Below are 24,177 nucleotides of genomic sequence, written 5' to 3' on the forward strand. Positions count from 1 at the left end.
TCACTCCTGGATAGGCATCGTCCTCCCTCTTAGACCGGCATCAACACCGAGTTCACTGCCCTCTTCCGCCTCTGTCAGCTTCAGGGCATCATGTACATCATCAACGAAATAGTCTTCTCCGCCAACGAGATCCACAATGCCACTGCGCTGCATTAGAGTCCAGACTGGGTGTTCTTTGTTCGGACCGCGACTGAAGAACACTCGAACACCCCTGTCAATGTAGCTACGAACTATTTCTTCTAACACTTGAGTTCCGGACCCATCCATGGAAGTCACACCGTGGATGTCGAAAATGACATTTCGATTGGAGTCTTCTCTTCTCAATCGGGGCAATGCTGGGTGTGCTTGACTTGTGCCGTAGAGTTCTAACCGGCGCAGTCGAGTTTTGAGCTCTCCGGTATTCGCAAACGTCAAGGGTTCAGGAATCTTCACAATCAGGCAGCCTTCAAAAAACTCTAGCCTATCAGGGTGCTCTTCCGCATTTTCAAAGCGGTGAGTACCAGGAATTCGCCCTAGAATTTGGATCCGCGGTCGAGTTGAGTGGCGGATCACGAGTAGCAGAGAGAGACCGATGCCAATGGCGATGCCAAGATTCAGCGAGTAGAAGATCGTGGCAAGAACGATGATCAGCATCAGCGCAAGCTCTGGCCAGGCGCGAATACGAGCAAAAAAGGTTATATCATGAGGGGCTTCTTCGATTAAAGACCAAGCTACCACACTGATCAATGAGGACAACACGGGTTTCTGGAAAAGGTTAGTAATCGAGCGTGACAGAATCTGAGACACCAGCACAATCGTTTGTCTATGTTATGTGAAGACGGGACGGGTTACAGCACATACCGGAAGGTAGTAGAAGTATGGCAGCACGAAGAAGATGGAGATCAATGTGATGAGAGAAAGGAAGATTGAGCTCATGGGCGTTTTGCCTCCTGTGGACTTGTTCACCTTGCTTCTTCCGTAGCCACCGAAGGCCGGGAGGCTCATGAAGCAGGCGCCGACGAAGTTGGCCGCACCCAATGCGACGAGCTCACGATTAGGGCTAAGCTGAATGCTAGGGAAGGTTTTGTCTCCCCCTAGACTCTTGGCCGCTACGGAAGACTCGAAAAAGCCAAGTAGGGCGATAAGAAAGGAGGTCCCCATAGCATCTCTGATGTGAGTCATGTGAGATATCTGGAAAGGCCATCGAAAAGTAAGCACATGACCGGAGGCGGCCTTGACAGACCCGAGGATCTCGACGCCTTTCTGATCCCACTCCAATGACCACGCGAGAATGGCAGACAGAACGACAACGATGAAGCGATCTGGGACATATGCCACCGCAGGATACCTTGGCTGCAATCGGCGTTTGATCTCTCTACGCTACATTAGTACTATGTCTTCACATGAAACAATTCGCGCCAGTACTCACCGGCAGACCATAATGATGACAAAACTGGCCGTGGCCACCGCAAAGGTAAGCCGGTGGACGTGGCTGATGTTGTTGAAGACGAACTTCAACTTGTCGACGCTGCTTCCATGGCCCACACCTGGCGTCTTGGAAGCTAGAGAGCTGAGTCCTAGCTCCGGAATTAGCTGGTCCACGAAGATCACAAAGCCAATAGCTGAGATGAATCCGCGCAAGAATGGCCGAGAGAGGACACTATCGAGGAAGCCCAAGCGGGCGAGTCCGGCGAGCAAGACGGTAGCACCAGCCATGCCGGTCACCACGCCGCATATCTTGGCATGGAGGACGGCATCGTCGTCCTCACCCCGACCAAGGTCGACACTTGATTTGACGACCGTGCCGACCAGCAAAGAACCTGCAGCCTCGGGGCCGACTACCATTTGCGGTGCGCTGCCTAGGATGGCGTACAGGAGAGGATTGAAGACGAAGGAATAGAGGCCGTTGATGGCCGGTACATGGGCCAGGTTATCGGCAAGCGACAGAGCCATGGGCAAATACATGCCCGCAACGGTTAGAGCAGCAATGAAGTCGCCCTTAAGATAGGACCACTTGTACTCGCGCATCCAAACAACGGAGGGCACATAGTAGGATATATACCTAACAAGAAATAGAAGTTCAGCCTTGGCATGACAAGCCGGTATTTTCAAGGGCCGCTGTTGGGCGAATGGAGACAACTCACATGATGGTGCTATCCTTGAGGCCGTGGCGTTCCGCGAGAGCACTTGAGGTACTCATCTTTTTACTCTTTATTCTGGATGCCCACTTCCTCTTCCAGTCGTGCCGATTCCCGGTCACGGCAGCCAGAACGCCGTTGATGGTGGGCAAGGAGCTCTCGGAGGAAGCCCCTGGTGATGGGCTCCTGGCACCATCGGTGCCATCTACACTCTGTGTTGGGCTCGACGGTCGAGGGGAGAAGGTGCCGTGATTGCAGGGACCATCGTGTACATGCTCCCGCATATCTACCACCCCCCGGAGCAGTGATGTTGACTCTGTTGGCGCAGCAGAAGATTGATTGCGCGCGGAGGGGCCAGCCAGATCGAGGGACAGGTCGGACATAGAAGAAGGGTCGTTGATGTGGGTACGGACAGGAGACGATTTCGGGGAGCGGTCGAGACTATCAGGGCTGTCGGGGGTGTCGTTAACGAGGGTTTCGGGAGACGCAACAGGGCTGGTCAGTGTAAAGGTCTGCCGTAGACCGCTCGGTGTCGAGGGCGCATGGCCAGACGTGCTTGAGCGGCCCGTAATGGAGGGTCGGGGGCCGCCGGCCATGGTTGTCGTCTATCGCACGGTCAAGGCTCGTGGATGCATGTGGAGGTGGGGGAGCAAGCGTGTCGAGGATAGATGTGCTAGACTTCTTTCTGGGGAGTCAGCAATGCAATGCTCGTGACGAAGGCCCACGGAGAAACTGGGAAACCGGCCGGAAAGAAAGTGGGATTGGAGAGGGTGGGAATGGAACAGGGACGGGGACCCGAGAGCCGGGGACCGGAGCCGGGCCGGGGCTCGAGGTACTGGGACTGCGGGCATAAGCTTACCTACAGCTACTGCAGGTAAAAGAGGTCAAGGACGATAGATATATTAGAGGCTGCATCTGTCTGGGGCTGGACCCATCGAGTTGCCAAGGCGCCTTTCCGTCAGACTTGCTGATTGGGCCGTGGCAGATGGTGCGCAGAGAGATTTCGAAGGAATGCTAAGCTGAGCCTCTCTTCAAGTTGCGAGACGCAAACCGACGATGAATATGCAAGCCAAAGCAAGTCCCTTTCCCTATTTCTGCGAACTTAAGGCAGGCATAGGCAATGCAGATGGGGTTGGTAGAAGGCCTTGCCTGCTTGCCTTGGAAATGAAGGCAGGGAGACGCCCCAAGCTGCAGGTGGAGAGCAGCACACGCCAAATGTCAGGCCTCTCATTTGTCGGCTGTACGGTGACATAAGCTGTACCTATGTACCTATGTACCGCATTGCGCCAAGGTATCGAAATCTGCCAAGGCCCGAAAGGCGGACGCTAGGCTCCAAGGTACGGCGCTAATCCTTATGAGGCAGGCCCAGAGCGGGGTATGAACGTTAGCCCCGCATCTCACGTGCTCTCGTGGGGTTCTCGCGAGAGGAAGGGCATCGCTTGGGTCATGTGTTAGTTCCCTGATCTGGACCCTATTATTGACAGAACAGCTCTTCAAAGCTGAATAGATGCAGATAATCACTTCAATATTTGGTGTCTACTGATATGATTCTCCTTCTCATCTTTCTCAAGGCCTCGAGCAACCTCAAGGACTACCTTGACCCTAACATGGTTGTCATGGGGAACCACCTGGTAAGACGGGCCAACCCTCAGCCCGGATGCTCAGCCTTGACTCGTACCCAGCCAGGCAGAGCTGATGACGCAGGGAAGACGATGGTGGTACATGTGTACTGGCAGACCACTGGAGCTGGACTGCAGTGCTTTTCCTTATCTCACTGCTGCATACCTAGTATCGACGTAGCAGGCATCAGGATTCTACTCAGGTATTAAATCCATGGCCCCCTCCACTTCTCTTTCTTATAGTCTCTGCCCATGAAACCTCTGCCCTCTTCAATCTCACTCTCTCGTCCTGTCACTTTACCAGAACTTGACTTCAGAAAGCTTGTGATTGCAATCTTTTAAGTGCCAACTCCTCTCGCGCAAGGCGGTACATATATTACCGACGCCAACCCTCCAGATTGACATATTACACCGTCCTTCTTCCTGAGGTCTAGTTGGTGTGCCCCCCAGCAACATGCCTCGCAAGACATTTGTCTACGCCACGCATGACATTCCGCTCGAATGCGATGTCTACAGCAGCGGGGACGAGCCCAATAGTAACCCTGTCGTGCTTTTCTTCCATGCCGGCGGTCTGGTGGGCGGCGCGCGAACCTGCATACCGCCTTGGCTTGTTCAAGTAAGTACATAGGCACTCTGAGGAGCGAAATTGGACTTGAGAGTACATTTGGGCGATTCTTGAGGAGAAAATTCTTTTCATGACCACCGTCCACAATGACCTGGTGAACTACGTCTAACAAGTTACATGTCAGGTTTGCATTCAACGCCAGTGGCCGCTTCTGTCTGCTAGCTACCGCTTGCTTCCTCAGGTGGACGGGTCGGGGTTACTTCAAGATGCCCGAGCTGCATACCATTTTGCAAAGGAATTGAGCGGTTCGTCAACAAGGAGGGTAATTGTTGCTGGCGCCAGCGCAGGTCAGTTACTCCGTGGACACACTGGCTTGTATCTATTTGAGATTCCTCGTTCACATGGCCCAGTTGCATATGCAATATGCTACCCTCCATAACCAATCGACTGACGCTCGTATCGCATTATCTAGGGTTTTCTGTAGCTGTTCTAATAGCACATCATGTCAAGCCACCCCCTATTGCTCTTCTATGCATAACCGGCATTTCGACGTACCAACACCCCTTTTTCAATTCATCGACACTCATTACCCCCGAACCATTCAGGAAAGAGCAGTTGCAGAAATATCTGGACGAATCTGTCTCCGTAGGCGTTCAGCCTGAATCCGATGGCATGGTCTTCTCGCCTGGAATGATCACTTCAACCGGCGCCAAGAAGCCCGATTATGTGCGCCCGAAACCATCACCCGAGGATAGCCCTGAAGGTGAACTGTCCCGTGGCTGCTTATACGACTACTTTCTCTACAAGAATGAATTTCCATCATTAGTGGGTTCTGTTGATCCAGGATTTGAATGGGCCAGGCAAGACTCCGACAGTGAGAAGCTCAGCACATGGCCTAAAACTGTGTTCATACAAGGAGATGCCGACACCGACGTAGACATGGATGTTACTGTGCATGCAGCAGAGTGTCTGGGTTCTGAAAAGGCGGAACTCTGTATTGCAAAAGGCCAGCCGCATCTCTTTGAAGCCACCCAGTTCATTGAAGACCAGGGCGATGCCATGGACGTTGTTCGATCGGCTGTTCACGAACTTGATCTGGTAGTTGCGGAAACGTCTGCGTCATGATGCGTAACTTGGACTGAGTTTCTAGACTCTTTCAGATAGCATTGACTTTCGGCTCCAACTGACTCGTTTCTTCATCAACTCGCTACCAGGCTTGCGGTGATTGGACAGGTGTGACATATGTATTAGCCGTTGGCTCTTGGAAATAGTTCTGATCGTATCGTCTATAGACAACCGTATCTTAAATGCCTTCTAAATAATAAATTCGGCCGGGCTCCTGACATTCACCTGGTGTCCCTATAATCCTGCGACGAGTGCCATTATACTGCTATGATAACATTGGCTTTTTCGAACAATCCTGTCACAAAAGGCCATATTTAAGAGTCTAGACAATTACTAACTCTTGCCATGCCAAGCGTTAACCCCAAGCTTGCCTAAAGGGTATCTCGCTGTGTCCTAGCGTGCGCTATCCAGATTAGATGACAGTGCTGAGAAGGCTCACCGCCGAGATCTGTGACCCGAGTGTAGAATTCATAATTGGCCCCCTCCAATCTATACCATAGTAGTCTGTCGCATTACGGTCGTTCTGGACCATGGTCCTGGCATTGGTCACCAAATAAGAATGATATGGGTGATCGGCCAGCACTGCGTCGAGCTCGGCGAGGTTCCGAGCAAATATTCCCTTGAAATTGGCCTGGTCGGCGTTACAGCCGATCGCTGGATCGCATGGCTCGGTGAGGACGCCGTTCGGCGAGAGTGTTTCGCTGGATATTACTGCATCCGCAATCTCCCTTGCCTCGGCCAGATACGACGGCTCCCCCACAGCGCGAAACAGCTCGGTCAGCCCGCCGAGGATGACACCCTGGTTATACGTCCAAGTGGTCTGGCCGTTATTAAAGCAAGTCCCATTAGACTCTGCGAGGCCGTCGTTGATTAGATGATCTGCATTGATCATTCCGGAGCCCCTGAACCACTCCCAAGCCTGCAGGGCCCGCTCTAAATATATCCTGTCCCCTGGAATGCGGTTGTGTATCGACGCGGCTAGCTTGATATGTAACTCATTGCTGATCGCATTCTTGTAGCTTCGCGTCGGTATCTGCCAAGGAACACCTCCACCGCAGCTGCTGGTGTTCCAATAACTGTAGATGTACTCCTCGTCCAAGATGGCGTAGTCCAGGTATCTTTGGTTACCGGTGAGGTCGAAAGCGCGTACCATGGCCAACGCCCACCAGCCCGTATCATCTGTCGAGTCACTTCGAAATATACCTCCTCCTTCAGGATACCATGGCAGAGGCTCTTTCTGCTTTTCGATCGTGTTCAGGACCATGTCCATGTACTGCCGATTACCCGTTTTGTACATGAAATCCAAGATGGCCTGCAGCGCGTTTCCTGTGAGCCACCATGCGTCAACAGTCGACCATCTTCCATCTGTCAAGTTGTAGTAGCCGTTCATTGCATCGACAGCCGCGTGGGCGGTTTTGTAAGAAATTCCAGCAGTCCCATTGTCACTGGCAGCGACACATGTGCAAAAGGCAGCCAAGACCTGAAGCACGCCGACTAGAATGCGACGCATGATGGGCAAAGAATGATTTAGGTGCGAGAAATTCCCGACTTGTGAACTCGCGAACCGTGAGTGAGTAAACGCGTCATCGCGAAAGGCCAGAGTGAGGATGAGGTGCCGCTCTTTTTATATTCCACGGACGGAGTGTTGATATGGCAAGAGGTAAATATATCAGATACCTTGGTGGAAAGCAAGGAACCCACCAAACTTGCTTTCTCCGATGTTACAGTGTTACTGTGTTGACATGCAGGCAACGTGGCGCCGTTCCACGGCATTAGGTGGTAAGGGTCTTTCATAGGTCCCATGGTTTATCGTCGTTATGTCTTACCTCCCGGCCCGCATATAGACAAGGTCTCACTGAACCCCTGCCTAGTGCTCTTCCAATCAGCGACAAGAATCAAGGTGTGAATAGGGAAATGACGATAATCCTGTGTGCTACCTGATATGAAGCGACTGTCATGCTATAGTTCAGAAATCCGCTGGGATATTGCCTATTTTCGATGCAGCCACAACAACATCCAATTGCCCTTGTATGACTAGTGGGATCTATTCAGATAAACAGAAAGCAATCACAACTGTATTCCTGCCTGCCTAGTCAGCTTATGATGGCTTCATCAGGAAATAACATCTAGGGCATTCGGCAACTTTGCCACTCAATGCTAAGAAACTATCTTCAGTCGAGTTTTGAGCATGTGCAAAGCATTTGTGTTACCAGCCTTCGCATAATACTACTTCTACTTGTAATTTTCACAGACATTGCCGTCATAGCCCTCGAGTAATTCACCGAGGGCGGATACGATGTTTTTCTACAAAAAATCCAAACGCTTCCTGACAAGCCAGGCCAAATGCTGCGCCGGCGCCGAGGTATGATATGCAAAAGCCTCTGAACGGGAAGTGAGTTGTAGGTGTCTCGAATCAGGAAGATCAAGGTTGTGAATCTATTTTGTTCTAGAGTCGAAGCACGTATAGTATACATAACAGTCATTATATTTTCGTAATCTGATGGATATCGTTGTCGTCTTGAGATGACTTGTTGGCTTTAGCGAGCTTATCGCAGCTCGAGCCCTGTAGAAGCCTGTGCACTGATTGAGACCGGCAAAGGCCACTTTGTCGACGACTGCTTTGCAGTGATTTTCGATGTTCATGGCTGTACCCAGAAGCAGCATGCTTGGCCAGCCCGAGGATTGGGCTGCGGAAGGGCGTCGATTCGGCGCGGTGCCAGATGACAGCACATAGTGTCTTGTTGATAGTGATTGCAATTTGGGCGTATCTCCTCACCTGCCTGGACTTCTTGCGGAGATAACTCTGAAAGCGTGAATGCCAACTCAGTGCGCTCGCTCGTGTGGAAATAATGACTACACGTCGCCAAGACTGCTAGAGCTTTTGACAGATGTGTAGTACTACCTCGAACATTGCTAATGGCATGCGAATGCCGCCAAATTGACCGACCAGCTAGAAGAGCACTTCGGGAGGGGCTATATGGCTGATGCAACACGGGTTGAAGATGCTGACAAAATTCAAAGGCCAAATACCTCTACCACGCCTTCGCCGTCATCAGGCGTGACAAACAATTCTAATAATTCGTTGGCCCTCTCTCCTGTATCAGCGTCGATCCCAGCCTCAAGAACCAAGTCCTCCTCGGCAAAATTGAGACGAGCAAGTGCGATCTGATAACGTTGAGCACCCCCATGAGATGCAGCTAACTTCACAGCTATGTTAGCATGTGATGATGTTGCAGGGTCGGTTATGAGGGTATGTAGAAGAAGGGTGGTCGATGAGATAATTTTTAATACAAGGGACGTGGGATCCGGTTCTACTTGGGTGATGAGGGCGGGAAAGCCCCCCGTCTGCTGCTCGACTTGTTCTGCTGACCGTTCCTCATTGACTGTCTGGTCTTGCGTCTGTTCTGGGTCATCCGTCGTGACTTTCGGATGTTGTGCCTGTTTTGAATCATCTTCGGCTGTAGGATTTGCCATGATCAAGGGTATGGAAGATGAGCTATCTAAGTCGTATAGGGCATCGATCGCTCCAGAGAGCACCGCTACGAGCCGCGGGATTGCTACATCACTCGATGCCAGTTGGAAAGCGCCGAAGGGAGACTGTGCAAATGACATGAATGTCCTCAGAATGGCGAGCCTGGAGACGCACTGCTTGTGGCTGAAGGAAGCGGATGGCGTTTTGCCTTTGCCTCGGGAAGCAGCACTAGACATGTTCCAGCGTGGTGGATCATTCAGCTGATAGGACATTCTGTCAATGAGAGTTCTAGCGATCAGTGCTGCGTCCTGAGCCGAGTCACTGCTGATAGGTCCAATAGACTCCTCAAGACACGACGTGCACAAGAGACTGAGGATTCCTAGGAAATCTTCAGACGGTTGTTTAGGCGAGAGCATCATAAGGACGAAGTCGACTTGCACGAGCTTCCAGAACATTGTTTGCAAAGACCCTGAGGCAGTAGCACCATCTTCTTTCTCGCTGCTCTGAGGAGCCGTCATGCAACCTAGAGCAGACAGATAGAGCAGCTGCATGGCTCCTTCCACGTCAATGTCAAGATACAGCTGCCGCACTGCGGGATCCGAGTGGCTTGAGAGGTCCCCATCTAGGCTGTTGAACCTCGGCACTCCGACCAGGTAGATAGTCGCCTGTATTATAGGTACCAAGGTTGCTATAACACAGGGCGCCACGTAGACGGTGTTCAACTGGAGGATGAACGATACTAAGGCTGTGAGGTCAAAGATTGGCTCGTGATATTTCTCCGTGAGGCACTGTGACCAAAGATCTAGCACCAGTTCGCAAAAATCAACAAGAAGGCGCATTGGATCCTGGGGACTGCCTAGGAAGGGCAGCTTTTGGAAGATCATCGACGCAAGTGACTGCGATGGATTAGAGGGGAAGGAGTACCGCGCGAAGAGATCAAAAGTCAGGGGACGACCATGGAATGCGCTATGGTCGAGGGCAAGCTTGAGGAACTAAGAGGGATGTTACGTTAGCCTATGATATTGGGATTAGGGGGGAGGGGGCGCTTGTTGCTCACATCGTAGGGTAGTCCGCTGGACGACTGGTGAGCACCAACCTGGTCCAGCTGCGCCGTCGATGACTGGTCAGCCATCACCACATCATCCTCAGTTTCTAGAGCCATGACTGGACTGTCCACCATCGGGCGTTTTCTTTTTCCCTTTGTTGGCGTGCGCTCCGCTATGGGGGGTGCGACAGCTCCGCTCATGGTGCCCTTGCCTCTGCTTCTTGGGCCGCCTTGGGCTCTGCTAGGACTAGGCAGGATCTCAATATCGTCGAAGCCGTCTGCCACATTCCCCCAACCGGCGCTCTTGGCCTTCTTTGGTGTGGTCATGCCGTCGCCCTGGTTGCGGCCGCGCTTGGCCTTCTGAAGCTCCTCCTTCAGATCCTGTTTGGTAAAATGCAGCTCGGTAGCAGCATTCTTCTCGGCGGCCAAGGCTGCCTCGACCATACGCTCTTGCTTGGACAAGGCCTCGGCATTTTGCTTTTTCAGCCGGGCGACCTCGGCTGCGTGGGTGGTAACAGACTTGTCATATTTGGAGCGAACGATGGCCACCTCTCCCTTTGAGGAGGTAAGCTCGGCCTCGAGGGCATTGACGCGGGCCTGCAGGGCAGCTACCAAGTCGCCCTGGTTGTGCAGAGCCGTTTGAGAAGGCTGAGGCGGGGCCTGACCTGCTAGGTAGGTCGAGTGACGAGGAATCGGGGGGGGCGGAGGCGGAGGGGGCCGCATATGTTGTGAGTTGGTCGGGACTTGCCCATGACGGCCTCGAGGTTGTGGGAGATTGCCCGGAAGGCGTTGAGAAGGATAAGGTCCGCCAATGGCAGAGGGAGCAGGATGGGAGGGCGCTGGGTGCCGCGCGTGCGAGGAGAAGGATGCGGACGGCGGAGCAGGTCGAAGGGGATTCCATGCCGTTTGCCCTGGAGCGGGTCGAGGCCGCGAATGATGGGGATGTTGTTGCTGCGGAGTGTGAGATTTGTCGTTGGCTGTGCTGGCAGCCGGGTGCCGCAGAGGTAGCTGAGCGAGTTCGTCAATGACAACGGCATCATCTAGATCGTCGTCCTCGAAGTTGTAGTTATTATAGTCCGAGACGTCAGTCTGGAAAGGCTGCAGAGGGGCGGATGGTGGAGGGGCAGCAACGGCGGCGGGAGCGGGAGTTTGAGACGGGAACTGGGACTGGACAAGCTTTTGTGCCTGAGTGAAATGGATGGCATTGTTCTCGAGTTCCTGTAGGATGTTGTCGTTGAGGTCATCGAAGCCGTCGTCAGAGAAGTCGTCCATGATCATCATAGTCATCGTCGCCGTCGTTCGCTACCTTGGGGTCGCGTCGTTGTTGGTGGTCGCCATGGGAAAAGGCCGAGTTGCCGCATCAAAGCGCCAATCGAGTAGCCAAGGTAGCAAGCTGCTGCCTCGCAACAGAGGCTTAAGCACAGGCTCAGCTATCCGGCGGCGTGAGATGAGAATACCAAAAGGCCGAGCAAAGCACGAGTTTACTATGTATGAGAGCAGGCCATCCACGTGGGGATTGAAGCTACCTAGAAAAGGTCCGTATCGGGACTCGCGTCGATTGCTGGCCAGAAACCGCGTCTTGTTCGCAGGCAGTACTTAAAGTCCATGTCGTCTTACCTAAGCATCACTTCCAAGGGATCTACCCAAGGCACCTGTTAGGTTGGTCCACCTAACAACGTAGGAACTTTATAACATACATCGCCGGATCATTAATTGGACATGCCATTGACTGATGCATAGAATTCTCCTTAGCTTTGGCAAGATATTCCTTAGGGCATCTATAGCCAATTGTAAGTAAATACCTACGTATCTTACCTACGTGATCGACCACCAAGCACCACCATGTAGATACCCAAGCATGTGAAAGCGCTGGATCTGAGTATATTTGAAAGCGACAGACAAGCAAAGGCAGACCTCCGGACCGCCTATACTAGGTATTAACAGAAGACAAGGGGCGTTATGAGGTATCCCATGGACTGCCCCCACGTTTCTTTACCAACCTACCACGGGCACGACAATGTACATACACGTACCTATGGACCTTAGCGGAGAGTCCGGTCTACCTAGATACCCATTTACCTCCTCCGGAACACCCGGAGAACAAATGGTAGAATGATCGGATGTACACGTATGATGGGAAATGCAGAAGAACCTGGAATGAAAAGGATACCTTTGTTATATTAACATGGAGTAAGTTCAGTGATGATGATGATGACGATGCTTGCGAGTATTAGGTAAGCTCGGTAAAGTAAAGGTAGGTAGGGCAGCTTCGGGCAGCTGAGCCACGCCGGCGTGCCGAAGAAGTGAAAAGTGGAAGCGCGGAAAGTGGAAGGGAAGAGTAAGAGAAGAAGGTGCGAGGGAGGCGCCGAGCCACACTTTTGACGTAGGTAGGTGCTAGGGAGCTTTACTATCTTATGAGCTTCCAGGTTATTACCTATCTAGGTACCTTAGGTACCTTATCAATCTGATTGACACTTCCAAGGTTATTACACAGTCCTTGGGAGGGAGGGACAAAAATTCAGTTAGTGTAGAGGAATTGAATTAGGTGACCGAGTGGAGTGCAGCAATCAATCAATCAATCAATCAAATCTCCTCCACATCACAGACAGACATTCAACACACATTCATTCATTCATTCATCATCTTGCAGCATCTCCACCCTGCAGGCCTCTACCTGGCCTCGTTCCTCTCCCTCCGACCACGTATAGACCTCACCAACACACACAAGCATTAAACATACAACACCAGCCAAGCCACCTTCGCCCAATCATCTAGATCAGCTGTCGACCACCAGCTAGGACTAGGAAATTAATTACTCCTCGGGGACACTGAACCGAAGTCAACGACATCCGCCTCGGCGCCTCATCGTCAGAATCGACCGGTCTGTCTCTCTGTCTGTCGCCTCTTTCCGGCATTCCCGTCTGCTCTGCGCGCGCGCAATCTCTCCAGAACACGGACTCGACAGCAATGCCTGCAAAGAGCTCCTGATTCACCTGCACCTGCACCTGCACCGAACTGACCCGACCCGACGATCCCCGAATCGCATCGCATCACATCGTATCGCATTACACCTCCTCGCATCCAGCCAAAGCCTCGTCATCCTCGTCGCGCGACTGCTTCGATCCCTTCGTCTCCGACATTCCACCACCCCTCGATTCTCATCATGGCCAACGGGCGCAGAAACGTCAAGTTCTCCCATAGGGCCAGCAACGGCCACAAGGCCGATGGCCGTCGCTCCAGCTTCAGCGACGTCAGCGAGGACGGCTCGCCCACAAAGGCTAAGTCGTCCGCCGCCGCCGCTGCCATGGACCAGATCGAAGAGGTGTGTTGCCTTCTGCCTCTCAGTTACCTACAGAAACCCCCTCGGTCCTGAGCGGCCTGATATATTAACACTCACTGACGCGCGGGTTTCGACCATGCAGAAACCCACCCCCGAAGAACAGCGAGCCGAGTACGAGAAGAAGAAGCAGAACTTTATAACGCGGAGCATATGGACGTTCATCATGATCGGCGGGTTCTTTGCCGCCCTCTTCATGGGCCATCTCTACATCCTCGCCGTCATAACCATCATCCAGATCATCTCCTTCAAGGAGGTCATCGCCATCGCCAACGTCCCCAGCCGTGCACGCCAGCTGCGCTCCACAAAGAGCCTCAACTGGTACTGGCTCGCCTCCACCATGTACTTCCTCTACGGCGAGAGCGTCATCTACTACTTCAAGCATATCGTCCTCGTCGACAAGGTCCTGCTTCCTCTAGCCACCCACCACCGCTTCATCAGCTTCATCCTCTACATCATTGGTGCGTAACATCCCCATCCAGGCGATTCCCCTCGCTCCCCCCGTCGCCCTCGTCAGGCAAAGCGACTCTTTAATGCACTTGACAACTGCAACAGACGTCAATTTCTTGATTCATATTGACTGACCATGTCTCCTCGCAGGATTCGTTTTCTTTGTCGCTTCACTCCAGGCCGGCCACTACAAATTCCAGTTCACCCAGTTCGCTTGGACGCATATGGCCCTGTATCTCATTGTGGTCCAGGCCCATTTCATCATGAATAACGTCTTCGAGGGCATGATCTGGTTCTTCCTGCCCGCCGCTCTCGTCATTACCAATGATGTCTTTGCCTACATTGTCGGCATCACCTTCGGCCGCACTCAGCTCATCAAGCTCTCCCCTAAGAAGACCGTCGAAGGCTTCGTCGGCGCTTGGGTCATGACCGTCATATTTGGCTTCGGTCTGACGAACCTCTTGATGCGCAGTGGATACTTCATCTGTCCCGTCACCGACCTTGGCGCAAACATCTTTACCGGACTCGCCTGTGACCCCAACCCAGTCTTCCTCCCCCACACGTACACACTACCGGACCTGTTCTTCCTGCCGCCCAACACCACGCCGAGTCTCACCATCGAGCCCATGCAGCTACATACCTTCATCTTCGCCACGTTTGCCTCTCTCATTGCGCCCTTCGGCGGCTTCTTCGCTTCTGGTCTCAAGCGCACATTCAAGATCAAGGACTTCGGCCACTCCATCCCCGGTCACGGAGGTATGACGGATCGCATGGATTGTCAATTCATCATGGGCTTCTTTACGTACATGTATTATCACAGCTTCATCGCTGTCCACAAGCTCAATCTTGGTGGTGTCATGGAGATGGCCATCACCGGCTTGACTGTCGACGAGCAGGTCGAGCTTATTCGGGGAATGAGCAGATATTTGGGCAACCAAGGCCTAGTCGGAGAGGAGGTGAGTAACCCCTAACCACCCCCACCCCCAAAGTCACTTATAATGTGGCTCTATCATATCGCAGTGCTAACCTCCCTCAGCTCATGTCATGTCTTGATGCAGCCCTACCCGCCAAGAGGTGAGATGGGCATCTGTCTAATTATATGGGATTTGTGTGAGAAAATACAACAGGAGCAGGCTGATTCTGCTCCACATGGGGCAGTTATCTCTTGCTCACTTTAGAAGCATGAGCATCTCGCGTGGCGGGCAAATTCGTTTTGCCGGAAAACATCACATTGTGGCAATAGCCGAGCGAAAACATACATGGATGGTAATGGCATACCACGCCCTAATTTACATATCAGCAGATGGGAGATTGGGGGAAGGACGATGATATTGATGGATCAAACAAGGTGAAAAAGTCTGACTTGACTGATTGGTTTGGTATGATATACCCCCTCAGCCAGCGCTGTTTAGACGGCAACCAAGTGTCTATCCTCTCTCGTCGAGGGATCGCACTTGTAGTAACAATCCCTATTGTTCAAAAAGATGTCTGCTCATCTCAGTTTATGATAGACCATCTCGAAAGCTCCAAAGTTAAACTACTGTAAAGAGCCTCGATGTTTCTCACTAGCGGTCTACTATTGCTAGCTTAGCCTTCATCTTGGACACACAGGAGGCGATTCTGTGCCAATAGATACTTTAAACTCGGGTTGCTACTTGGTATTCGTATCGTAGAGAACCACTCAAGCAGTGAATGGGCTAAATATGGGGCGTCTATATCTACATGTTTCCGACCTAGTAAACTGGCACACAAATCACTGTTTCCAACGTTATTCTGGCTATCTCAAATATGATTTATCAGGATCCTGCTGCATTCATTTGGATGACGCAGTAGATCATCAAAGAGATTGTTCATCAAAGTACCCCTAGGTCCCCCAGGCGGCCACAAAGACATCCATTGTCTGAACCTTCTTGGTGCCTCCTACTGCATTGGTTGCCGCAATGGTCGCATCTCTTGCAGATTCCAGAATGATCTTGACTCTCTGACTTTCTATTCCTTGCTGGATTTCCTCGACGAAATCCGAGCTTACAACTGTGCCAACTTCCCAGCAGCCATCGAGCAGGCCAGGTGACGGAGTGAGCACCTTTTCATATTGCAGCTTCCACCCCGCTGCCTCGACCGCGCGTTTGACGCCATCAGGACTGAGGGGAGTTTGGATGTTTTGGGTACTTTGTGTCTTGTGGGCCTCGAGCGTCCCCCGAGCCAGGGCGGCAAGCACATGCGGCACAGCTGCCGCATGGCCCGCCTGAAGCGCATACTCGGCCAGGCATACTCTTGAAGCTATACCGTGCAGAGTGGACAAGATTCCCTTCAAGGTGTCCTCAGATTTGAAGTACCAGATACAATGGGCCAGGACGGCCACGTCCCAAGTGGCGGGGCTCGACTGCAGGAAGTCAACAGGCTCTGCTCGGTGCCATGTTACGCGATCTCCGACTTGGCTCTTCGAGATGTGGTCTTGGGCTTGTGCCAGGGTGAAAGGGGCACCATATTCGCCCGGGGCAGGATCAATAGCGTCGACGTGGCCGGCGGGACCGACCGCTTCAGCAAGCACGGCTGTGCAGTTGCCCTGGCCGCACCCAATCTCCAGCACTCGGCTACCAGGCTTGATGTTCCAGACATTGATCAGACGAATGCGATGCTCGGCCTGTGCGAGTTCGATCTCTGGGTGCTTAGAGTCTTGGATTGAATATGCGGCGATCTTGCCGGCCGCTGCGAGGGAAAGCACCGGCACTGTCTCTGCTGCCATGTCGAGTCGATTGGAGACTGAGACTTGTTTGACCCATCTGTGCTCCTGTGATCCTGTGATCCTGGGGACTTGGTGTTCTGAGTTGCACTGATCTGATCTTATAGAGATGTGAATTGTGTGAGTGACTCACTGCAGTGATTGGTTGCCGCCAAAAGAGGCAGGTCGGGGTTGGAGACGTCAGATTTGTCGCAGCTATTTCCGCAGGTTGGCGTGCTACTACGGTAGCTGTGTAATAAGCTTGGAAGTGATTCATCGATGCAGCCTCGCACATGCAGAATCAGAATAAGCTGGTGACTCAGATGCCAAGAGTCGGAATTATTGTCCATGGCCGCAAATCAGGACGAGTTCAGGAAGAGTTCACTCTCGGGTCATGGAAACGGAATTCCATTGGAAATTCAAGCGTCTCGTCTCCGAGGCAAGATTGTAGATTGTAGAGTCAGTCAGGCACATTGATTGATTGATGAGAGAGAGAGAGAGAGACCGAACTATACGCAGCCTCCTCCGCCGCTGCGTATTAAAGTCAGCACTGTTATGTATGTAGACGGGTGAAACTTGAAGAGTTGTAGTTCCAGATCAATGACCCCCCCTTGTCATGATGCCTCATGAGAGAAAGCAGCCTTGCCATTTGCCATTGTTGCCAGAGGACCAGCACGCAGAGGCTATTTTGACTTCCTCAAGACTACGCCATGCCATGCCATGCCCGAGGGCAGAAGAGACCAGGATCTTGGGTTGGTCGCTACCTACCTACATACACTGTAGTACCGGTATTGCACAGTACATGTATATGCAGTGTTATTGCAGATGCCAGGGCTCGGATTAGAGTGCTTACACCGGCTACCGAGCCTTGCCGGTGATGACAATTGGCGGAGGCAAGCGCCAATACAACGACTGACAAACAGTCAAAGAACGGGAATCTCTCTCTCTCTCTCTCTATCTATCTATCTACAGATATATATATGTATATCTGTAGATAGATAAGTTTGCGAGTCTTTTCCACCATCTTGTATGGATCATCTACCACCCACATCCCTGGAACCTGGAACCTGGAACCTGGAACCTGGAACCCTCTTACGTGTACGTAACACACCTACGCCCACCTTAACCCTCCCCTCCCCCTCGGAAACCAGCCTCTTTAAAGATCAAGATCAAGATCAAGATGGGCAAGTGCCGGCCGATCCGGTGCTGGGTCCAGGGTGTTCTACCTGTACTTACATAGTAGGCATTGCATATAGTGGTGAGGTATACTATGTAGTAGGTGAGTACTGCGGTATGTACTGGCTGGCTGGCTGGACTTGGTCGGATGAGCTTCCCTGAGAGTCGTTAGCGGGGGGGCGGGGGGGCCGGTTGTACACTGTAGTGGTCACACAGGTGGTCCTTGGTCACTGGTCCCCCGCGATTTCCGGGGGGGCAGATTCGTACCTTAGCCAAGCTAACGGACACCAGCGTCGCTAATGCTCCCCGTTTGGGGCAAGCCGAGGCGGAGGCGGGGGCCTACCGGGGCCTACCGGGGCCTACTATGCGGTATGCAGCATTCCTTCCTTTTCCCTTTCCCTTTCCCTTTCCCTTTCCCTACCGCGGGACGTCCAAGAATTGACAGTCAAACAGCCCGTCACATGTGATTCAAACCCAATAGGTAATTAGTACCTTGGCTACCACAGTACGGTACGGTACCTAATAAGGTCACTCACCAAGTGCCATGGTTGAGATGTGTACCTGTAGTTCTAAGTGGGCTGCTGGGTGTGAGCTAGACTCATGTATACCTTAAGCTTAAGGTTGGTAGGTACTAGTTCCCTTCTTGTTTCTGCCTCTCTTTTCTTCTCTTTTCCTCTCTTTTCTCCTCTCTCTTTCTCTCTCTCTTCACATTCAGTATTCAAATCGAATGTCCTTTCGGGGCTTGTGACCGGAGCAGAGCAAAGACGTGAGTCTGTCCGGCATAACATAACAAGATGCGCCCCCTCAGCCTCCTTAGCCTCCTCAGCCTCCTCGGCATATCGGCAGTGTCCTCCTCCCTTGCTGGCCTGGCTCTGGCTCAGGCTCAGGCACAAAATGCCACCGCAAACGCCACTTGCAATACCGGCATCCATATGATAGCTTCGAGAGGCAGCCTCGAGCCGGCCGGAGCGGGACTCATCGGCCTCGTCGCCAACAATGTCAGCGACAAGATCTCGGGATCGGTCGTCGTCCCGCTGGAATATCCCGCCACAATCTCAAACTACTCAACCTCCGAGGCCGCTGGCGTCGAGGCTCTGACAGACTTGCTCACTTCATACATTGCCCTGTGCCCGTCGGCCAAAATCGCCCTGCTGGGGTATTCTCAGGTACGATTCTGCGCAAGACTGGACTGGACTGGACTGCATCATGTGTGCCACTTATGGATTGATTCGCATTGACTCTTCTGTTTCCGTAGGGCGCCCAGGTCACCGCAGACACTCTCTGTGGCACGGATGATGGCAAGAACTTCAAGTTGACACCAGACCTGTCCAGTTCTTATGAAGACAACAGTGAGTTACACATGTCAACAAAGCTCGGCATAGGCCCAACCCAGATGATCACCTGCTAAACATGTCAAGTTATCGCCGTCGTGCTGTTTGGCGACCCTAGTCATGTCGTCGGGGCTGCATGGAACGAGGGCACAAGTACACGGAACGGGGTAAGAAGATGCTATTCTTTGCCATCGCCTGCATCCCACAAGGCTGGTGCTGACATGGCCACAGATCTTTCCGCGGCAGAATAACTCTGCTTGTGACCCGTATTCCAGCAAGATGCGCTCGTGGTGCGATACCGGCGACATCTACTGTGACAGTGGCAACAACACCAAGACGCACGGCACATACTTTGCCAATTACACGATGGATGCGGTCAACTTCATCATTGAGAAGTTCAACGAGACCCTGACCGGATCTGAGTCTGGATCTGGGTCCGGGTCTGGGTCCGGGTCCAATGGCACAGATGGCGGTGGCTCCTCTGGCGGTGGCAGTAACTCGACAGGCTCGGGAGACTCAAAGGCACCATCTGTGTCAGTGCCTGCCTTGCCAGTGCTTCTTGCTATTTTGGTCTCCATAGTAGGGCCAGGGGCTTTCATGTCGTAGCTGCAATATGCAATATAATGCGAGGGAATGTGAGGAGCGCCTCCACCACCTGCTCAACATCAGAACTCGCCCAGTGCCCCGTGAACAGCCTCAACGACAATCACATGGAGATTTGATACCGAGATAAACATCCTTTGTTATGACGGTTTTTCTATCATTACTGTATAAGGAAGTCAAATTCCCTGCACACCTAATCTGCTCGGCATCAAAGGGAGGTTGATCAACCAATCACTCCGAGACAAGGATGCTCCATACCGGCACGAAACTCGAGAGTTCACAAGGTATATCTCCCCTTGCGAGAGGAAGCACCCATCACTGCTTTGCTCAGCCATGTGCAGCCATGGGCCAAGGGTTTGTCCAATTTCTCACTGAACACCCAGATCTGAGACACCATCGAGCTCAACAATCCATTGTTCTTCTTTGATACTAGAGCATCGTAGGCTTTCAGCATGACAGCGCCCCTTTATCCCAGTGCATAGTTCAACTCGACACTAAACAAACAAGATATTGTTTCTCGTCACGGCTGAATACGCAGAGTACAAAGCCCACCCTAACAACAAGTCAAAGCGAGTGGCGTTTCTAGAAGTGAACCGTCAAAGGTCCCGAACTCAATCACATACCGCGTAAGGTGCACCTTTAAATCCTATACAGCTATCCTTCATCACATCAAGCTCACCTGAGCCTCAGTCAGTTCTGAAGATCGAGATTCAGGGGTGAGGCCCCTTATCATATCAACAATCGGCTTGACCATCCTCTCAAAAGCAACCGCCGCTCATCCAGCACCCATCTTTCATCACTCCGCTCCATCTTGCGCAGTCTAGGAGCGTACGCGTTTGGCCTGTCTTGCTATCTCAGTATTCCTTTCCAGCAAAGTTCTTTGGAACGTGAAGCGAAGCTCACAGCTAGCTCTGCTACCAAGCCGTTTCCTCTTCGTCTGTTGCGGAAATGGGCAAATCTGCCTCCTCGCAGCTCGCACCCCAGGGAGCGAGCGGCAGGCTGCTATCACAAGACGAGGATGACGCGAATCAAAACATTGTCGAGCCTCGCATCCTTATGAAGCAGCGCGGAAAAGGCTCCAAGAGAGGAAAGGAAGCACGAGACGTCTTGCAAAGCGCGTACACGGCCCTGTGGGAAATGGCAGAGGGCAGCTTTCTCAGCCCTAAGCAGCAAAAAGCGATTTGGCCGTATCTAACCTGGCCGCCCGTACCACAATGGCATATCCTTCAATTCGATGCTCAGCAAGACTGGAACTCCCTGGGATACACCGTGGAGCCGGATGACCACACAATCAAGCGAGCTCTTGCTGGGATCTTCCAACCCAAGCGTCGAGTCTACCCGGGCCAGCTCTACTACAAACACCTCCTCATTCCTATCTTCTTTCGCCACCAGGAAGATGGGTCAGATGTATGCATGTGGGGCATGATACATGTTCAAAAGGGCAAAAACGTCGCCTACTTTCATGTCTTTACCAAATGGCAGGAAGATATCCATGGTACGAACGTCAAAGCTTGGTCTAAGATCTTTGACCCTCAATCCCTGTTCGGAGGTCACCTCAGGGGATTCAACATGAAAATCGTCATCCAAGTCCATAATGGCGATCTCGATGCCCAGGCATTCAGGAAGCAGAACGATGTGGAGGAATGGAGTAAATGGACATTCTTTTACTCGATACATGTGGCTCGCCATCTGATGTTGCTCGGTGCTGCAGATGACCAAATCCCACACTTCGACGTCCAGAAGAACGGCCCGGAGGGTGTTGTACAACTTCTTGTCGGAATTCATACTGCATTCGAACATGCTGGCATTCAAGTAACGACAAAATGGCCTCCTAGCAAGCTGGAGGAGGACGAGGATAATGTGGTCTTTTATCGCAAAGTGTGCCAGGATATGCGCTACGCCTTTGAACCAGACGAGGTTGAGATGTCGCTGGTGTCAGAGAGCGACGGCACCAACGAAGACCTTGATGGAACGACCCTCATAGATGATCTTTCTCCAGACCGCGCTACATGCGATGAGACTGAAGATGATGAGATGATCTGATGGCGGAGAGCTCTTGCGAGATTCTGCTGTTACAAAAAGTGAGTGCTAGGAAAGCAGTACTGTGGAGCGGCCGGAGGACGATGGACAAAACGTGTGAAGACGTTGATGGCGAATTTCTGTACTATACACTCCACATCACGGATGATAGAACTTGGTCTGTCGGGTTGTTGAAACCTGCTTGTACCCATAATGGGTCTTTGAGCCCCAGAGGCTCTTTCAAATGTACACGGTCAAACACCCAGCATCACGTGGTCACTCAAGAGGATTTCTAGTTAAGTCGAGTCAGTGAAAGGTGATACGCGAATATATCTTTGCTTCCCCCAATTCATCATGCATAGGAGAAACGCCCTGTGATCAATCGAGGCCTACGAGCAAGTGTGCGCTTCGGAAACGGTAGACTTATTTTGTTCACATTCAAGATAATACATCGTGATATGACATAAATCTACTGCTCGCTCACAAACAAGCCAGCCATGCCTTGCCCCGTACCGATACACATACTCGTCAACAAGATCTTTTTGCCTGTTCTTCGGCACTCGCTTAAGCCGGTGACTATCTGCCTAGCACCAGTGGCACCAAGCGGGTGGCCAAGGGCAATGGCGCCTCCTCGGGGATTCATCTTGGCCCAGTCGAGCGCCAGTTTGTCACGACAGTAGACTGCCATGCTAGCGAAGGCCTCATTGACCTCCACGACGTCAATGTCGTCCAGCGAGAGGTTGTATTGTCCGAGAAGCTTGGGGATGGCGATCGATGGCCCGATACCCATGATTCGGGGTGCAAGGCCAGCCACGGTTGAGCCGACATATTTGGCCACGATAGGTTGGCCGAGCTTGATGGCTGTTGATCGCTTCATAAGCAGGACGGCGGCAGCTAAAGATGGTCAGCACTCATGCTCCAAGAGAACTTCCCGGCAGATCTGGTGGAAACATACCTCCATCAGTAACTTGGCTGGCATTGCCACCAGTGGTCGTCGTACCCCACTGGGGAAACGCTGCCCTGATTTTGCCCAGGCCCTCGGCCGTCGTTCCTGGTCGGATGCCCTCGTCCTTGGTCAGCACGACCTCCTTCCACTCTCCGTCCGGGCCCTTGACTCTCGTCTTGATCGGCACAATCTCGTCATCGAACAAGCCGGCATTCTGGGCACTCTCGGCTCGTCGGAAGCTCTCAGCGGCGTATTTGTCCATTTCTTCTCTTGAGATGCCAAAGTCTCGGCTGACATTCTCACTTGTCCATCCCATGGCCTCCATGCAGTCCCGAGACTCTTGACTGTGCTTTGTCACCTCCTCATCGAATGGCTGGTCAAGGCGATCTCCACCAACTGTCATGGACTCTGCGCCAATCGCAATGCCGACCTCGATCGAGCCATTTGAAATCTGGTGGGCAATGTCGGCGGTGGCCTTGAGGCCTGACGAGCAGAAACGATTCACGGAGGAGGCGCCCGCAGTATTGGGGAAGCCGGCGGACAGGGCAGCAGCGCGGAGCTTGTAGGCTGCTTTGCCATCGGAAACCTGTAATTACAGTCTTGGTCAGCAACATATCGAGCAACAACCGGGTGTTGCAACGTACGTTTCCAAGGCAGATATCCTCAACCAGCGCAGGATCTATGCCACAGCGCTCCTTGACCTCCTTCAAGAGGGCGTACACCAAGTATTCGAGACTCGTGTCCTTGAAGCCTCCCTTCTTGGCTTTCGCAAGCGGCGTACGGATGGCTAGCGTGATGACAATGTCGTCGGCGTTCTTAGCGGTTCTAGACAAGCCGTGTCAGCAATCATCGGAGAAGCATCGAGGGTGACGATCTCGCATTATGTGTGTTGTTTGAACCTCTACCAGATCTCGTACAGACTAAGACAAACAAGATGCTAGCGAGACTGCGCGCGAGCAAGTCGGGAGCGAGAAGGGCGCATTCTAGCTGCTTACATGGAATTGACAGCCCCTCCGGGGGTGAGATGTTTGAGGATGGAGCCCAGTCTTTCTACAGCCATCTTGACGGTGGGATCGACGCAAAGTCTTGGTTGAAGAGGGGATGATCAGGAAAGCCTACTCCAGCTGGATGTCCACGACTGGATCTTTAAGGATTGAGGTCATCCGGGAGCAAGTAATTGCCCCGACGCCTATATTCGGCCATCGAAAGCTTGTGGGGGCGACGATTGCCGAGGCACGAGGCAATGGGCTGGCAATGCCGGGCTAATGTGGCGGCATATCCAACCACCACAGTACTCCTGTCTACTCTAGTCAATTGCGGAGGAACCGATGAGTGATAGGTTCCGCCCCGGCTTATCTGTATAGACTGTACAGTACCTAAGCAGCAGCACTAGACTAATACTTAATGAGACCTTTGACCACAGCACATCAATGCGGGGAGCAGACCACTTCGCTGGATTGGTGGAGTTTGGCCACGTTAGAGAATTAACAGCTTTCCGCACTCAGGCCACTGATTGAGGATGTGGAGCAGCATAATAGCTTAACAGTAGGAGACGCTTGCCGAAAACCGTTGAGCGCGGTGGTCACTTCATCCTCCGCCCGGTGTCCGCTAATGTGGTAGGGTCAGATCTCGCCCTCCTATTTCTAGATC

At 52.4% G+C, this 24,177-nt stretch overlaps 8 protein-coding genes across 8 annotated transcripts; 3 read left to right on the top strand and 5 right to left on the bottom strand.

Moving 5' to 3' along the window:
* UCRPA7_4340 (putative sulfate transporter protein) lies at nucleotides 1-2,179 on the bottom strand (the record flags this gene model as incomplete). Its single annotated transcript, XM_007916901.1, has 4 exons — nucleotides 1-744; nucleotides 841-1,354; nucleotides 1,409-2,041; nucleotides 2,124-2,179. 4 exons carry the CDS (start codon nucleotides 2,177-2,179, stop codon nucleotides 1-3), a joined length of 1,947 nt encoding a protein of 648 aa, XP_007915092.1.
* A 3,659-nt stretch (nucleotides 2,180-5,838) lies between these two features.
* UCRPA7_4341 (putative glycosyl hydrolase protein) lies at nucleotides 5,839-6,816 on the bottom strand (the record flags this gene model as incomplete). The annotated part of the gene is made up of 1 exon (XM_007916896.1): nucleotides 5,839-6,816. One exon carries the CDS (start codon nucleotides 6,814-6,816, stop codon nucleotides 5,839-5,841), a length of 978 nt encoding a protein of 325 aa, XP_007915087.1.
* Nucleotides 6,817-9,907: 3,091 nt separating this feature from the next.
* Nucleotides 9,908-10,666, bottom strand: UCRPA7_4342 (putative dna repair protein rad26 protein; the record flags this gene model as incomplete). Its single annotated transcript, XM_007916893.1, has 1 exon — nucleotides 9,908-10,666. The coding sequence occupies one exon, from the start codon at nucleotides 10,664-10,666 to the stop codon at nucleotides 9,908-9,910; it is 759 nt and encodes a 252-aa protein (XP_007915084.1).
* Nucleotides 10,667-13,106: 2,440 nt separating this feature from the next.
* Nucleotides 13,107-14,701, top strand: UCRPA7_4343 (putative phosphatidate cytidylyltransferase protein; the record flags this gene model as incomplete). Its single annotated transcript, XM_007916902.1, has 3 exons — nucleotides 13,107-13,265; nucleotides 13,366-13,741; nucleotides 13,881-14,701. 3 exons carry the CDS (start codon nucleotides 13,107-13,109, stop codon nucleotides 14,699-14,701), a joined length of 1,356 nt encoding a protein of 451 aa, XP_007915093.1.
* An 893-nt stretch (nucleotides 14,702-15,594) lies between these two features.
* UCRPA7_4344 (putative sam-dependent methyltransferase protein) lies at nucleotides 15,595-16,476 on the bottom strand (the record flags this gene model as incomplete). Its single annotated transcript, XM_007916899.1, has 1 exon — nucleotides 15,595-16,476. One exon carries the CDS (start codon nucleotides 16,474-16,476, stop codon nucleotides 15,595-15,597), a length of 882 nt encoding a protein of 293 aa, XP_007915090.1.
* Nucleotides 16,477-18,422: 1,946 nt separating this feature from the next.
* Nucleotides 18,423-19,565, top strand: UCRPA7_4345 (putative acetylxylan esterase 2 protein; the record flags this gene model as incomplete). The annotated part of the gene is made up of 4 exons (XM_007916898.1): nucleotides 18,423-18,794; nucleotides 18,884-18,977; nucleotides 19,047-19,126; nucleotides 19,191-19,565. The coding sequence occupies 4 exons, from the start codon at nucleotides 18,423-18,425 to the stop codon at nucleotides 19,563-19,565; spliced, it is 921 nt and encodes a 306-aa protein (XP_007915089.1).
* Nucleotides 19,566-20,510: 945 nt separating this feature from the next.
* Nucleotides 20,511-21,605, top strand: UCRPA7_4346 (hypothetical protein; the record flags this gene model as incomplete). Its single annotated transcript, XM_007916900.1, has 1 exon — nucleotides 20,511-21,605. One exon carries the CDS (start codon nucleotides 20,511-20,513, stop codon nucleotides 21,603-21,605), a length of 1,095 nt encoding a protein of 364 aa, XP_007915091.1.
* A 445-nt stretch (nucleotides 21,606-22,050) lies between these two features.
* Nucleotides 22,051-23,587, bottom strand: UCRPA7_4347 (putative 3-ketoacyl- thiolase protein; the record flags this gene model as incomplete). The annotated part of the gene is made up of 4 exons (XM_007916903.1): nucleotides 22,051-22,475; nucleotides 22,537-23,113; nucleotides 23,172-23,352; nucleotides 23,523-23,587. 4 exons carry the CDS (start codon nucleotides 23,585-23,587, stop codon nucleotides 22,051-22,053), a joined length of 1,248 nt encoding a protein of 415 aa, XP_007915094.1.
* Nucleotides 23,588-24,177: the final 590 nt, after the last annotated feature.

Source organism: Phaeoacremonium minimum (genome assembly GCF_000392275.1).
Source record: "Phaeoacremonium minimum UCRPA7 unplaced genomic scaffold PA7_03_scaffold_332, whole genome shotgun sequence".
Taxonomy (NCBI): Eukaryota; Fungi; Ascomycota; class Sordariomycetes; order Togniniales; family Togniniaceae; genus Phaeoacremonium; species Phaeoacremonium minimum.